The following is a 16,042-nucleotide window of genomic DNA, read 5'->3' as shown; positions in this document are numbered from 1 at the left end:
AAACGTGCCTTTTACTGAGGCAAAACAAAAAAACACAAAAAAATCTCAGGAAGACTGACAAAACCTAAACAGGGAGGAAACTCCAAACAAGTATAAAGAAACTAAAAAACCTGAGATGTGAAAACTGGACCATGGGAAATGCAGTGGGTGAAATACAGAAAATCCAGGAACAAACAGAAGAAGACAATGGGCTTAAATACACAGAGAGATAAAGAGGGAATGAGATACAGGAGGAGAGCTGGGGATAATCACACACAACAAGTCCGGGAGGAAGCAAAACTGCAAACACTAACATAGGACGTAAAACTGTCAAAGTAAAACAGGTAACAAGAGACATTCACAAAGGCAAAGACTTGACACTGAGACCTGGAGATATGACTGGGGAGGCACAGGAGATGCACAAACATAGAGACCGGGGTGACTAGACATGAAACATGAGGGTGTCCAGGACGGATGGGGTGCCCACAAATAACACCAAATCAAATAATATAAATTAAACAACAAACACAAAACACTGGGTCATAGACCCAGTATTGTGACAGATACTAATTGTTAACATCTGAACTATCTGTCTACTGAAGAGAAATCCACTCAGTCCAGTCAGAAAGAACCTCAAAGTAAAATCTGCCAATGACATGATTTATCTCTAATACAAATCTATTTGAAATTACCAACTGAAAATAACTATCAGAATAGAATCACAGATGAGTTGAACTGCAGTTATTGTTCCCACGGTGTTATCTCCACTCACTGTCATGCTGAAAACTGAAAGGTTTTGCTGTAGCTTAAAATTGCTAAACCTCCTGTAAGCCAGTTTTTACAATAAATGAAAGCTGATGTTTGTTTTTAAATGTAAGACCCTTTGTAATGTCTACTTTTAGAAAAAAGAAAGAAATATGGAAGTGTCAGTTAAATTCACCTAAAATAACCAGCTGGAATTGTTTCTAACCTTTAACTGTGTTGTTGTTTTCATTTTAAAAACCCACAGTGGGGACTTGGTAATCAGCTGTTTGTATGTTATAACTTCTGTGTTTTTTGCATGGCTGGATAATGGACCAAGTACAGAACAAGCAAAAGCGTTGCAGTCTGCTGGTAGTCCAGGAAGGAGCCATCTGCCAGATAAGAACTGTTGTTGATGGAGGCAGTGTACAAAGTATATGGCGCTCCTAGTCTGTGGAACATTCTTGTCTGTGCTGTTTTGTGGGCCGTGCAGAAGAAGGAAGTTGAAGAGCTGAAGTGAAACCGAATGTTAAAAACAAAGAAATTTTTCTACTGCAGCCATGGGTACTCTTAATGCTGTACTTCTTTTGTGGTTTTCTCGTTGACCTCCACTTTTGCTCCTTTCCCATTTCTGGCCCACATATCAGATGACTAACATTCGATCAGAATTCATGGTTCAGAACAGATGGTGCGTTGGCAGTCTGCTGAACAGTCTAGTTGGACCTGCTCAGATGAATCTGTTCTTACCATTATGGTAGATTGGTAACACAGATATGGGAGTGTTTTAAATGTGACTTTGCAAATGATAAACGGTGACAAAAAAAAACCACCTGGATAGTCTTCTCCTTAAATAAACATTTGTTTTATGACGTCAGAAAAAAACACCTACATTACATCTTATAAAGTGATGGCAAGAGCCATAAGTTGCTTTATCTTTCAAGGCAGTTAATTATTTTCTACATACCATTCCCTATGATAAAGCAGCCTGCAGTACCACAGTGAGACTGATAACATGCATTTGCATAACAAATCTTATGACCATTTTATATATATTTCCAACAGTATCCTGAATCCTAAAGAAGAAAATATGATGATTTAGGGAAAATCTGTGAAGTAATTACAGTGAAAGTAAAAACATAGCACCATTCTGATGGGAAGTGTGGTTAAAATGGCCCATAAAACCAAAGCCATTTTCAGACGTGTGTGTTACCCAATGGGGCCAATGTCTCTTGCTGTATGTTACACGTGAGAAAGTGCACCTTTGGACAATGACCCACTCTGATTCTCCTAACACTGCCTGGTGTTAGTGTAGGGATGGGTATTGATAAGATTTTCACGATTCCAATTCCATTTTCGATTCTGTTTAACGATTCGATTCTTTATCGATTCTTTTTAAAAAAGGAGAACACTAAGGTCGATTAGCTCAGAACTTTGTTTTTTATCTTCTCTTTGAATAAGATAGAAATTTAGGAGTAACATGGCCTTACAAACCCAACAGTGAGATCTTAAGAGATCCACAGCCTACGGCTCTTTAACGGGGTGTCACAGGGTCCCCAGGAAAAAAGACTGCAGCGAGAACTGCCAGCATCTGAGCCAGACTCTGTCTGTCTCATCATGGTCACCTAAATGCACAGTAATGGCAGGTTTTGTAATAAGGCAGATCGTGCTAACATAATATACACTGTTAGTTGATTATTTACCTGCTGCATTAACGGGAGAGGACGTGCAAACGTTACCGCTGCTGCTGGTTGAGATTCACGAGTCCGGAGCGGAATTAAAAACACGACATTCATTTAAGGTTATCACGTGTTTTGCGAACAAATGGCTTTTGCATATTCGTAGTGTTTCCTCCCTGAAATGAAATATCTACTTTGCAAGTATTGCAAGTTGCCCTGTTGTCATCCGTTCTCGTAAAGTATAACCAAACTTTTGAGCGTTTGAGCCGCTTAGGCACCGTGTTTCCTGCCAGGTAAATGACGCTCCGCAACGTGGTGACGTCATTCGTGGCGACTGAATTCGATAAGGGAATCGTTTGCAAAAATGGCAAACGATTCCAGGGAATTGAAACAGTGGGAACCGGTTCTCAACAAGAACCGGTTTTCGATACCCATCCCTATGTTAGTGTGTGAAAAAGAATCAAGCATCACTTAAGTCTACACGTCACTTTGACTTTATTGACTTTAATCTAACAAGCAAGAATCAATCACAGCCAAGATTCCATCCATTTCAGGAAGAGAGTGACATAGAAAGAGAGTTTAGAACTTAAAATCAGTTTCAGCTGGTAAGACTGAATTTGAAAATTCATTTTGAAAACTTCTTCCTGTGGTATATGATGACAACTACACAGATTATTCAGTTCAATTGAAATCAATTTTATTTAAGGTAAGCTAAAGACCCTGCAATAATACAACAAAATTCCCAACAATCAAACAGCCCTCTATGAGCAAGCACTTGGCAACAGTGGGAAGGAAAAACTCCCTTTAAACAGGAAGAAAACTCCAGTAGAACCAGGCTCAAGGAGGGGCGGGCATCTGCCGGGAGGGGAGTAAGATGGGGCAAAATGCACACTGTGCAAGAGAGCCAAAGATCAATAATACCTAACAATTAAATGTAAAGTGGTGTATAAAAGCAAAGATTGAAAATGCTAATTAAAGTAGGATTCAGGATCACTGGATCCAGCCCTAACTATATGACTTATCAAAAAGGAAAGTTTTGAGCCTAATTTTAGAGAGTAGAGGGGGTGTCTCTATCACAAATCCAAACTGGGAGCCGCAGTCACAAAAGAGGGGCCTAAAAGCTGGAGGCTCTGCCTTCCATTCTAGTTTTACATATCCTAGAAACCACAAGATATGCCTTCAGTCTGAGAGCGAAGTGCTCTGTTTGGGTGATATGGTGCTATGAGGTCTTTAATACAAGACGGAGCCTGATTATTCAAGACCTTGTAAGTGAGGATTTTAAATTTTATTCTGAATTTTAAAGGGAGCCAATGAAGAGAAGCCAGTATAGGTAAAATGAACTCCAGCAATGAATATTAAAACAATAGTCCATCCTACAAGTAACGAATGCTGATAGGTTTGTAGCATAAACCTATTCGCTGGAACGTTAAGACAATATAATTACACTGCAAGCAAGACACAAGTAGGCAAACTTCTTCATGGTACTCGTGCACGGGAGAGAACCGGACAGGCACCGTTCCTTCGCTTGACCCCAGTAGCTCTCGTCCGTTCTCCCATACACTGTCCTTTTATTGAGGTTACATGAATATGCATAGGTTCATTAACATACGACGTCTACATACAAACAAAGAGTACCGTGTGTGTGTGTGTGTGTGTGTGTGTGTGTGTGTGTGTGTGTGTGTGTGTGTGTGTGTGTGTGTGGGGACTGCTGATCAAAGGGTCAAACATCCTTGGTCAGGAAGAGGGTAGCCTCCCCCTCACCCTAGATGGTTCATCCTAGATAACACGGTGAGGAAGTCCTGCAGTTCATCTAAACAAAGAGCACTTAGACTAGAACAGACGCAACTACGTTAATCCTACCATAAAATAATAAGACACGGTATGACCTCTCATGCTCCCAAAGTGCTGTCTAATACACACAAAGTTTGCAGACTATCAAGGATCAAAACCTCTACCAATCTACAACTAATTACAAAACTCTAAGCATATATAAGTAAATATTTCTAAGCATAAATGACAATCAACAATACAAATCTAACAAATGCATGAACTATTTTCAGCATCACTCTGAGACACAATTGTTCTACTTTTAGAGATACAGTGCAATAGCAAGAAATCAGTCCTACATATTAGGTTAATATGCACATTGAAGGACACATCTTAGCCAAAAATAAGACATGAGTCAGAGACCATACAAAGATCATTCACTAATGCGGTTTCGAAACTGTGATGAATTATGAATTCTGAGTGAAACTCTTCCTCTGCAGATGATCAGTTAGCTGTTTGACAGCTTCTCTGTTTTTGAGGTAAAAGGAAGGAGTCCTTGAAATTTAAAATGAAGTTGAAATGTAAATGAACTTATAAAGACATGTACCCTGTGTTGAAGGGTTTCAGTTCTATTCAGTCAGAAAAACTCCAATCATTTCACGGTCACCAATTAATTCTGTCAAGTCTGCTGTGGCAGACGTGTGGAGGGGAGAGAGAGTGTGGACCCAAATGCAGACACGAGCAATGGACTGAAACTGAAAACGTGCCTTTTACTGAGGCAAAACAAAAAAACACAAAAAAATCTCAGGAAGACTGACAAAACCTAAACAGGGAGGAAACTCCAAACAAGTATAAAGAAACTAAAAAACCTGAGATGTGAAAACTGGACCATGGGAAATGCAGTGGGTGAAATACAGAAAATCCAGGAACAAACAGAAGAAGACAATGGGCTTAAATACACAGAGAGATAAAGAGGGAATGAGATACAGGAGGAGAGCTGGGGATAATCACACACAACAAGTCCGGGAGGAAGCAAAACTGCAAACACTAACATAGGATGTAAAACTGTCAAAGTAAAACAGGTAACAAGAGACATTCACAAAGGCAAAGACTTGACACTGAGACCTGGAGATATGACTGGGGAGGCACAGGAGATGCACAAACATAGAGACCGGGGTGACTAGACATGAAACATGAGGGTGTCCAGGACGGATGGGGTGCCCACAAATAACACCAAATCAAATAATATAAATTAAACAACAAACACAAAACACTGGGTCATAGACCCAGTATTGTGACAGATACTAATTGTTAACATCTGAACTATCTGTCTACTGAAGAGAAATCCACTCAGTCCAGTCAGAAAGAACCTCAAAGTAAAATCTGCCAATGACATGATTTATCTCTAATACAAATCTATTTGAAATTACCAACTGAAAATAACTATCAGAATAGAATCACAGATTAGTTGAACTGCAGTTATTGTTCCCACGGTGTTATCTCCACTCACTGTCATGCTGAAAACTGAAAGGTTTTGCTGTAGCTTAAAATTGCTAAACCTCCTGTAAGCCAGTTTTTACAATAAATGAAAGCTGATGTTTGTTTTTAAATGTAAGACCCTTTGTAATGTCTACTTTTAGAAAAAAGAAAGAAATATGGAAGTGTCAGTTAAATTCACCTAAAATAACCAGCTGGAATTGTTTCTAACCTTTAACTGTGTTGTTGTTTTCATTTTAAAAACCCACAGTGGGGACTTGGTAATCAGCTGTTTGTATGTTATAACTTCTGTGTTTTTTGCATGGCTGGATAATGGACCAAGTACAGAACAAGCAAAAGCGTTGCAGTCTGCTGGTAGTCCAGGAAGGAGCCATCTGCCAGATAAGAACTGTTGTTGATGGAGGCAGTGTACAAAGTATATGGCGCTCCTAGTCTGTGGAACATTCTTGTCTGTGCTGTTTTGTGGGCCGTGCAGAAGAAGGAAGTTGAAGAGCTGAAGTGAAACCGAATGTTAAAAACAAAGAAATTTTTCTACTGCAGCCATGGGTACTCTTAATGCTGTACTTCTTTTGTGGTTTTCTCGTTGACCTCCACTTTTGCTCCTTTCCCATTTCTGGCCCACATATCAGATGACTAACATTCGATCAGAATTCATGGTTCAGAACAGATGGTGCGTTGGCAGTCTGCTGAACAGTCTAGTTGGACCTGCTCAGATGAATCTGTTCTTACCATTATGGTAGATTGGTAACACAGATATGGGAGTGTTTTAAATGTGACTTTGCAAATGATAAACGGTGACAAAAAAAAACACCTGGATAGTCTTCTCCTTAAATAAACATTTGTTTTATGACATCCGTAATTATTTAAAGAAACATCCGTGTCCCCACCCAGGGATGCACACATGGTGAAAATAAAAATGAAAGCAAAACTAAAAGGAAAAAACCTGCAAAAACATTCATTAGGCTGCAAAGGCACACAAATCCAGTAGGATTAAAATGCAAAATAATCTGATTGATGTACATTCTCTATTCTTATTATCATCATTTTTATTTATCTATTTGTCTGTATATCTATCTATTTATATCTCTAGATGGATCTGCCTACATTCACACATACACAAAGTACACAGCATGTACTTGGATATGCAAGGTATTGTACACATACTCTAATTACATAATATGTAATTATGTATGTTGTTTTGTTTGTTTCAGTCTGTGCCTTGTTCCTGCCATTTGTTTTGTTGTAAGTTTGGTGTCATGTTTACTATAAAATAAAAAAAAATAAACAAAAGATGTAATAAAAGAAAAGAAGTGCTTTCTGTTTATTCGTTTCAAGCAGTCAAAGCAACATATTCTCAAGAGGTGGGGTATAGGTAAAATAAGTATTGAACATATCAACAATTTTCCAAAGTGCTATTGACATGAAATTTTCACCAGATGCTGATAAAAATCCATATGATCCACACATACAAATAAATCAAACAACAGATGTCCATAAATTGATTATGTCTAATAATGAGTCACAGGGAAAAGGTATTGAACACGCTTAAAATAATTAATTTAATACTTTGTCACAAAGCCTTTGTTGGTGATGACAGCTTAAAGACACCTCCTTATGCCTCCTTATGGAGGAACTAGTCATATGCTCCAGTGTGATTTTGGCCCATTCTTCCACACAGTCTTCAGATCTTGAAGGTTATTTGTGCCCCTTTCATAAACTCTGAGCTTTAGTTCTTTCCATAGATTTTTAGTTGGATTCAGGTGATTGGTTGGGCCATTATGGCAGCTTTAATTTCTTTCTCCCAAACCAACTGAGAGTTTCCTTGGTTGTGTGTTTGGGATCATTTTTTGCTGAAACGTGCACCCTCATTTCATCCTTATCCTCCTTGTAGACGGCAGCAGATTTTTATCAAGAATGTCTCGGCACATTTTTCCATTCATCCTTCCTTCAGTGATATGACACATGCCAGTGCTGCATATTGAAACACAGCCACACACCATGATATTTCTGCCTCTAGACTTCACTGCTGGTATGGTGCTTTTGGTATGACATGCAGTTCCCTTTCTTCAGCACACTTTAAACATTATTCAGCATGGTTTTTCTTTAGCAATGGAGTCTTGCATTGTGAGCGTGGCACTTAAATAATTTGAAGTAATTGTACCTGCTGATTTGAGGTCTTTCTGTAGCTCTCCACATGTTGTCCTTGACTCCTCGACAACCCCACGTACACTTCTAGACATGCACTAAAGAACATGCTGGGGGAAAAAATATGAGGAGGAGAACAAGGCCAAGACTAAGCTGGAAAACTTAGAAGGAGTAGCCTGACTATGGACACATATCTTGGAGTTATTTGCAATTATGTGCTTGACAATGCAAACGTGGCTACAGTAGTTTCAGTAGTGTTGCCCCTCCCACAAGATGACACTGCTGAAAACATTGCAGCTGCTAATGATAATCACACCCTGCCCTAGTTACACAAACACCCCCTTTCTTTACTGCATTACATAAGTTTACAGAATCAACAGTCTGAATTACCAGTCAGTGCACCTTTCCAAGAATGTATTTATATAATTCATACAAACCCTATTTACACTCAGCGCATGATTATTGAGACACCATTTTGATGTCTTGTGTTTGGCCACTAGATGTCATTGAAACAAAGCTTTCAATGATAAGATAAGATAACTCTTCATTGCACAGGTCCTTCAGGGAGTGACCCTTTGAAGTGCCTTTTTGTGTGCCATGTCGCAGCTGAGAACCGTACAGAGATGCAGCATGTCAGCACACTTTCAATGAAGCAACGGTAGAAGATGATCAGCAGCTCCATCTTCAGGTACATTATTCTGAGGATTCTCAGAAAATGTAGATGCTGTTTGGCCTTCTTTAAAACCGCTGAAGTGTTTGAGATCCATTGGAGGTCTGTGTCTATGTGCACACCCAGGAATTTAAGGCTGGAAACCCTTTCCGCGCACTCTGTGTTGATGCTGATGGGCTGCAGCACGATCGTCCTCCATCTGAAGTCGACTCAGTTTTTTTTTGTCTTGGTGGTATTGAGGTCCAAGTTGTTGTCTGCACACCAATCCGACAGCCTCTGAACCTCAACTCTGCATGCTGCCATTGTCTGGGTTGGTACTGATGCAGTCATGTGTGTACAGATTGTACAGTAGGGGACCTGGTACATAGCCTTGTGGAGAGCTGGTGTTAAGACTGAGGGCTGAGGACCCACTCTAATTCTCTGTACTGAGAGGAAATCTGTGATCTTGCGGCAGGTGGTAGAAGGAAGTCAGAGTCCGAAGTTTTACTAGCAGTCTATCCAAGAGTATCATATTAAAAGCAAAGCTAAAGTCAGCAAAGAGCAGCCTGGCGTAGCGTCCCTGTTGTTCCATGTGGGAGATGGTGGTGTGGAGAATAGAATAGAATAGAATAGAATAGAATAGAATAGAATAGAATAGAATAGCCTTTATTGTCATTGTACAGAGTACAACGGAATTGGAGTGCCACTCCCTTGGTGCAAGTTTCAATAATAAATATAAATGTAAAATATAAAAAGTACAAAAAAAAAATTGTAAGTACTCAAACAATAGTATGTACAATATATACAGGATAGCAGCATTAATATAATGACAGTATGAATAGCAGCATAATATAATGACAGTGACGGTATGGAATAGGTTCAATTGTTTTTGTGCTTATTTACTACGGTGATAGCTCTGGGAAAGAAGCTATCCCTGAATCTGTTTGTCCTGGTTTTATGTGACCTGTACCGTCGGCCTGACGGTAATAGTTCAAACAGTTGGTTGCTGGCCAACTTCAGTGTAGTTTGCCAGGCTTGTAGTTGGTTAGGTGCTGAACTCCCTACCATACCTGTCATGAATTGTTGATGCTTAAGTGGTCTTCCATATTCCTCTTGTGTGCTGCCTTGGCATCTCTGATACCTCTTTTCAGATCAGATCTGACTGCACTGTACCGTCACCAGATCTGAAAGCAGCTTCATGTTGCTTCAGCAGGACCTAAACCTCTTTAGTTATCCAAGGTTTCTGGTGGGAATACAACCAGAGACGTTAGTCCATAGTGACACTGTCAACACTGAAGATTATGTAGCAGAGCACTGATGTAGTATGCTCCTTGAGGTCCTGGTGTTCAACAGACAACAGTCCTGCAGCTAATGTGATGAACTTTCTGGACAGGTTTACAAAGTCTTTGTGGTTAAGGGGGGCTCTCCTCCTGACGGGAGTGTATGCAGGGATCAGCAGCATGGACACGTGGTCTGACAAACCTCGATGTGGTTGCTCTATAACTTTTTTGGATGTTGCTGTAGGCTTTGTCCAGTGTGTTTTTTCCTCTTGTTGCATGAATGAACCTATTTTCAATACAGCTGATGAAGTGGTTCAATACCGGTTCATTACTTCAATATGTACATCACAGATTCCAGATTATGACCATTATTAGAACTCAACAGTGCTCATGTAAACCTTCAGTAGTTTAGAAATTCTTCTATATCCAGTGCCATCAGTATATTTTGCAACAATAAAGTTGCAAAGGTCTTGAGAGGGCTCATTCATTTTACCCATCACAAAATGTTTCTTGTGTGACACCTTGGTAATGAGAGGCCTTTTTAATAGCCATCAGTTGGGCATGAACCAATTTGCACTAACTGGCAGGGTTGCTTCATAATTACTGATAGATTTCAGCTAGTGGCAAGACTTTCCATGCCTTTTTGCACCCCCCTTTCTTCATACGTTTAATACTTTTTCCCTGTATCATTTCTCCTTATTACATAAAACGTGAACGTCTATGCTTTGATTTGCTTGCATGTGTGGAGTTAAATAGTTATTGAACTAGCTGTACACACACACACACACACACACATACACACACACACAGACACACACGCACACAATTTTATATATAATACATGGACAGTGTCCTACATAAAAGCGAACTGGGTTTATTAAGTTCACATGACTCTTTTTGGCATTTATAAATTTATCGAACAGTGTCGCTAAGCTGAGTTTGGTCATTTTGGCTAGGTTCAGGTAAAGTCGGAAAAAACGTTTTCCCTCGTCGGCATCGGCGGTGACGTTTCACTGTTACACAAATTGACGTAACAGAGCGACAGTCAAGGTTATGTAGCGCATTCAAGAGGAAGAATGGGCTCGCATATGGCATATATTTGTCGGTCAGTCACCAAATGACAGGATGCATTTGGCTGATTTCGTGTCTGGATCATTTGCAGGTGCCGGTTTACATTAATCTATCATTTTATAAATGAATGTAAGCTAACGTTAGCTGAGGAATTTGCTAATGAGCTAGCATGATATGAATTTGGACACCCTCTATAATAACAGCATATTAGATTAATGCTAACGCATATGATGCTTTGATCGCTATGTTTTGCCGTAAATTGTTAAAATAAATGAGTCCTGTCCTCACTAGCTAAACCGTCTTCTGTCCTGGTAAATGTTACGATCTTAATATGTTAACTAGACAATTTAAAAAAAAAAAAGATATAACCTGGCATTATCATTATCATCATTATCCACAACAACTTTAAACTTTCCATGTCTAGCAGTTTGATTGCCACCTATGACAGAAAATGTTTACCCTGAAAAGCCTGTCAAGGTTACTTTTTTAAATTACACAAAACATCAGTAACTTCTCATTTCTGACCTTGCTGTCACCGTCCCCCATTTTTAAGTGTAGCAGTTAAAACTTATAACCTCAAACATCTATGTGTGTGCTATGTACTTGCACTATTTTCTTGTAAACAAATAGGGGCATGTGGAGTTGCAGTGGGCTACCCTCTGGACACTGTGAAGGTACGGCAAATATGTCTCAAAGCAATACAACATACATAATTTGTTTTTGCTTTTTTTACGAGATATTCTCAATCTCTCTAGGTTCGAATACAAACACAGAAGCAGTTCACAGGTGTATATCAGTGTGTAGTGGAGACATTTTCAAAAGAAGGGGTAAGTGGAACTTCTATAGCCTAACCATAAATGCCCAGTAAAGGTGTGGGTGTGTGATCTAATTCAAGCTAATGTGACAAAATCCAGGGATTCAGGCGGACCAGCTCAGCTAATAGAATTGTGGAAAAGCAGCACATGTGACAGATCAGTTTGTTACATTAAGTGTGCACAGCTACAGCTCCAGTGTTGGTGAAAATGGAACACTATAGTTTTCAGATCATTTAAACAACATATAAAATGTATCAAATACGGGCAGCTTGGGAGCGCAGTGGTTAGCACTGTTGCCTCACACCAAGAAGGTCCTGAGTTTGACTCCAAGGTTCAAGGTTCTTTATTTGTCACATGCATAGTTATACAAGTATAACACACAGTGAAATGTAACCTGGGGGGGGGGTAGAGGAAGAAATATATATATATATATATATATATATATATATATATATATATATATATATATGGGATAGAGGCTCCTCTTGAGTCTCTCTGTCCTTGCCCAGATGATGCGGAACCTTCTACCAGATTGCAGAAGTTGGAACAGTTTGTTGCCAGGATGGGACGGGTCCTTCAGTATCTGCGCTGCTCTAGTCCGGCATCTCCTGGTGTAGGTGTCCTGAAAGCGGGGGGAGAGCAATCCTGCAGCAGCGTTCTGCTGTACGGATCACTCTCTGGAGAGCTTTTTGGTCCTTCACACAGCTGTTCCCAAACCACGATGTCATGTTCTGTGTGAGGATGCTCTCCACAGCGCCTGTATAGAAAATCCTGAGGATCTTTAGAGAGACCCTGAACTTCCTCAGTTGTCGTAGGTGATACAGGCGCTGCCTAGCCTTTTTGGTCTGGACCTGAATGTGGGCAGCCCATGTCAGGTCTGAGGAGATGTGGACACCAAGATACTTGAAGGTCTGCACCCTCTCCACCTGAGTTCTGCCAGTGAGGAAGTCCAACACCCATGCACACAGACGGCTGTTGAGTCCCAGATCCCTGAGCTTTGTGAACAGTCTGCAGGGCACTATTATGTTAAACGCTGAACTGTAATCAACAAACAGCATTCTCACATAGTTACCCTGTTTCTTGTCCACGTGGCTGAGTGTGGTGTGCAGGACGTGGGCGATGGCATCCTCTGTGGATCTGTTGGGTCAGTAGGCGACCCATTTTCAAAACGTTTATTACTCTGTAGCATCGCCTCTTCTTTCCCACGGGGTTACGTCACCTCTTCTCAATTCAAAATGGCTTAATAATAATATAGCTGTATGTGGTGAGTATATTAGACTCCACCATCTAGCCAGGGCTTTTGTGTGTGGAGTTTGCATGTTCTCCTCTGTTCGTGTGGGTTCTCTCCAGGTAATCTTCCTCCAACAGTGCAAACTTAGTTAGTGGGGTTAGGTTAATTGATGATTTTAAATTGAATTGCCTCTTGATGTTAATTGTTTACCAGCTGTAATCTTAGATCGTTCAAGATTGAAAATGTACGTTTAGCTTTCAAAACTACAACTGCTTAGTCATTTCCATTTTCTGTTTCCAAAAACGTTGCATCTGGAGAATGTAGCTTAAATATACTCACCACATACAGCTATATTATTATTAAGCCATTTTGAATTCAGAAGAGGTGACGTAACCCTGTGGGAAAGAAGAGGCGATGCTATAGAGTGATAAATGTTTTGAAAATGTGTTGCTGTGTGTAATTCAGCATTAGTTTTCTGTGTTAGCGTTTGAGCGTTTGGAGTTACGTGATCAGTGGTTTCTCTTTTTATTCTCTAATCTCATCAGGTGCATGGCTTCTTCAAAGGCATGTCCTTACCCATTGCCACAGTCTCTATGACGTCCTCGGTGGTGTTTGGCACATACCGGAACTGCTTGCAGTGTCTGAGCCAGGCACGAGGAGCTTGTTGTGGTCCAAACACCAAACTGGAAGTCTTCCTGTCTGGAATGGCCAGCGGTGTAGCTCAGGTAATGGAGATTTCAATAACGTTTTGCAGTTGTACAGATTGTTTACATCAATGCTAACATGCAACATTTTTTTTGCTGAAGCTCTTGTGATATGCCGACCAACAGGTATCAGTGATGTCTCCAGGTGACATCGTGAAAGTACGTCTGCAGTGTCAGACAGAGTCCAGGCGAGCATTAACCAAGACGCCCACGCTAAAGTACCACGGTCCAGTTCACTGCCTGCTAACCATCGTCAAACAGGAGGGACTCATGGGGCTCTACAGAGGAGCTCTTCCTATCATGTTAAGAGATGGGCCATCATATGCCACTTACTTTTTGACATATGCAACTGTCTGTGAATGGTTTGCAGGTGGCAATAAGAAAAAGTTAGGTAAGTGAAGCAGGGGGCGAAAGCCTGCTATTGTTTTAAGTATGTGCAAATCTTCTTCAATACTCATCTGTGTCAGCTGTATCAACACAACCAGCAGTTGTGTGGTGAATTGTACAAGAACGATTTCTATAATTTGCTATATATAATTCTATAAAATACCTGCTTTAAATGTGGCTCCACACCTGAAACTAATTCAAATCCCTGTAGAAAATGTTAACCTGCTCATATGAGGAACCTAACTAGCATTTACCCGATGATAAAAGTTGTGTAATGTTTCCTCTAGATTGGTATGTTGTGATGCTGGCTGGAGGAATAGCAGGAATGGCCGGTTGGACTATAGGAACACCCATGGACGTCATCAAAGCGCGCCTTCAGATGGATGGAGCAAGGGAGATAAAGAAATATAAGGGCTTTTTCCACTGCATAGCTGAGACTGCAAGAGTGGAGGGAACTGGGGTTTTCTTCAGGAGCCTAGGCATCAATTTGCTGCGTGCATTCCCTGTAAACATGGTGGTGTTTTTTACATATGAGGTTCTGACTGGTTTTTTCCAAGCTGGAGGTGAAGGCGTTGACCCGCCTCAGTTAGGGTTAGAGTAATATTTGCCAACCTCAAGGCTGAGTGCTTGATATGTAATAGCATTCTACTGCTTCCTTAAGCATTTTTGCATTGCAATATTTTAAAAGAAAGATCATTTCATTGGCACTGTTACATATAATGCATACATTAGTAAGTGATACAATACATTTTTAGTGTAAAGTTTAAGTGTCAAGCTACCAAGAGTTTTTGGCATGATCCATGTGACCACTAGATGGCCTCCCTGACCAACTTGTCACATTTTGGCCTTTGTTTTTCTGCTCTGCCTAAAAGTAAGAAAACAGTCTGCAGAGTCATTAAAGGACTTTTGTCAGTGACCGTATATTTGACTTTATTCAAGACCGTTTAAGTCTTCAGCTTAAAATGAGCCGCAGTATGCACAGTTTACAGCAATCATGTTACCTGTCCACAACCATGCCATGTATATGTTTTTAGTTAGTGCATTTTTATTTATTTATTTTTTTGCTGTTTCCAAAAATGTTACATGTGGAGAATGTGACTTAAATATGCTGAACATAAATCAGTGTATTGTTAGGCATTTTTGAACTGAATTATTTATTAATTGAATGTCTTTAAAAATAGACTCAGGATTACATTCTGCATATCACCAAATAGGACTTTATGAGTCCTATTTAAATCTTTAAAACAAGTTATCTGTATCTATAATATAATATTGGAGCCTATCTACATTAACTCATACATTTCTGTTTTTCTTGCTTTCCCATTTCTTTCTCATTTCTGAAAATACAGCACAATTTAACTCCTGCTGGCTATGGTTTTATTTTGAGGTCTTGTGGGTGCACAGAAAAATCAGGGATCTTCAAACACTAGGAATGTTGCAAATTATGTATCTCCAGCAATGTGTTTGTACAGGTATTATGAGAATGTTCAATGTGCTTTCCATAATAAAGGAAGTTTGCAGAAAATTTGTTTTAAGTGTTGTGACAGTCTCCTCATTAATGCTAGTAATTAATTTCATAATTAAGTGTTAAAAGTAAGCGAAAGCAATTATTGCTCTGTCGCTCTGGTTTATTTACCTGTTCAAAATGTTGCTGAATTATTTAGTTATATATTATTTTTTGGGGGGGAAACAAAAACACAGACATATATTCTCACCTATAAGTAAAGATAAGTCTCTACAAGTGGATATTTTCCAACTACTACACTCTAACAAGACTAGATGTCATGAAACCAAAGAAATCATGCATAAATATTTAAAGATATGTACTATAAATACTGTCAGTTATAACAGGAAACAAATTCACATAACTATCCAAATTAGTAAAGTTACCATAAGTATTAAAAATTTGATTGAATTAGATTGTGGATAAATGGTTCATGTTTCTCCCACTGAAAACGCTACATCCAGATGAACAGAATCAACTTTTGGAGACATGCTGTCCAAACTGTGTCTCGCCTCATGTACCTAAAAAACATGAGCTGTAAATTAGCCTTTAATTTTATTCGAGGAATTATTAGAGGAAGGTTGATATTTATTACA

At 39.6% G+C, this 16,042-nt stretch overlaps 1 protein-coding gene across 1 annotated transcript; it reads left to right on the top strand.

The window, feature by feature from the left end:
- Positions 1-10,740: 10,740 nt before the first annotated feature.
- Positions 10,741-15,467, top strand: slc25a47a (solute carrier family 25 member 47a). The gene is made up of 6 exons (XM_004542083.3): positions 10,741-10,896; positions 11,436-11,479; positions 11,561-11,632; positions 13,397-13,576; positions 13,682-13,946; positions 14,230-15,467. The coding sequence occupies exons 1-6, from the start codon at positions 10,860-10,862 to the stop codon at positions 14,541-14,543; spliced, it is 912 nt and encodes a 303-aa protein (XP_004542140.1). The 5' UTR covers positions 10,741-10,859; the 3' UTR covers positions 14,544-15,467.
- The last annotated feature ends 575 nt before the right edge of the window (positions 15,468-16,042 follow it).

Source organism: Maylandia zebra, linkage group LG15 (genome assembly GCF_041146795.1).
Source record: "Maylandia zebra isolate NMK-2024a linkage group LG15, Mzebra_GT3a, whole genome shotgun sequence".
Taxonomy (NCBI): domain Eukaryota; kingdom Metazoa; phylum Chordata; class Actinopteri; order Cichliformes; family Cichlidae; genus Maylandia; species Maylandia zebra.
Note: the sequence above shows the minus strand (reverse complement) of the source record. Positions and strands in the feature narration are given on the sequence as shown.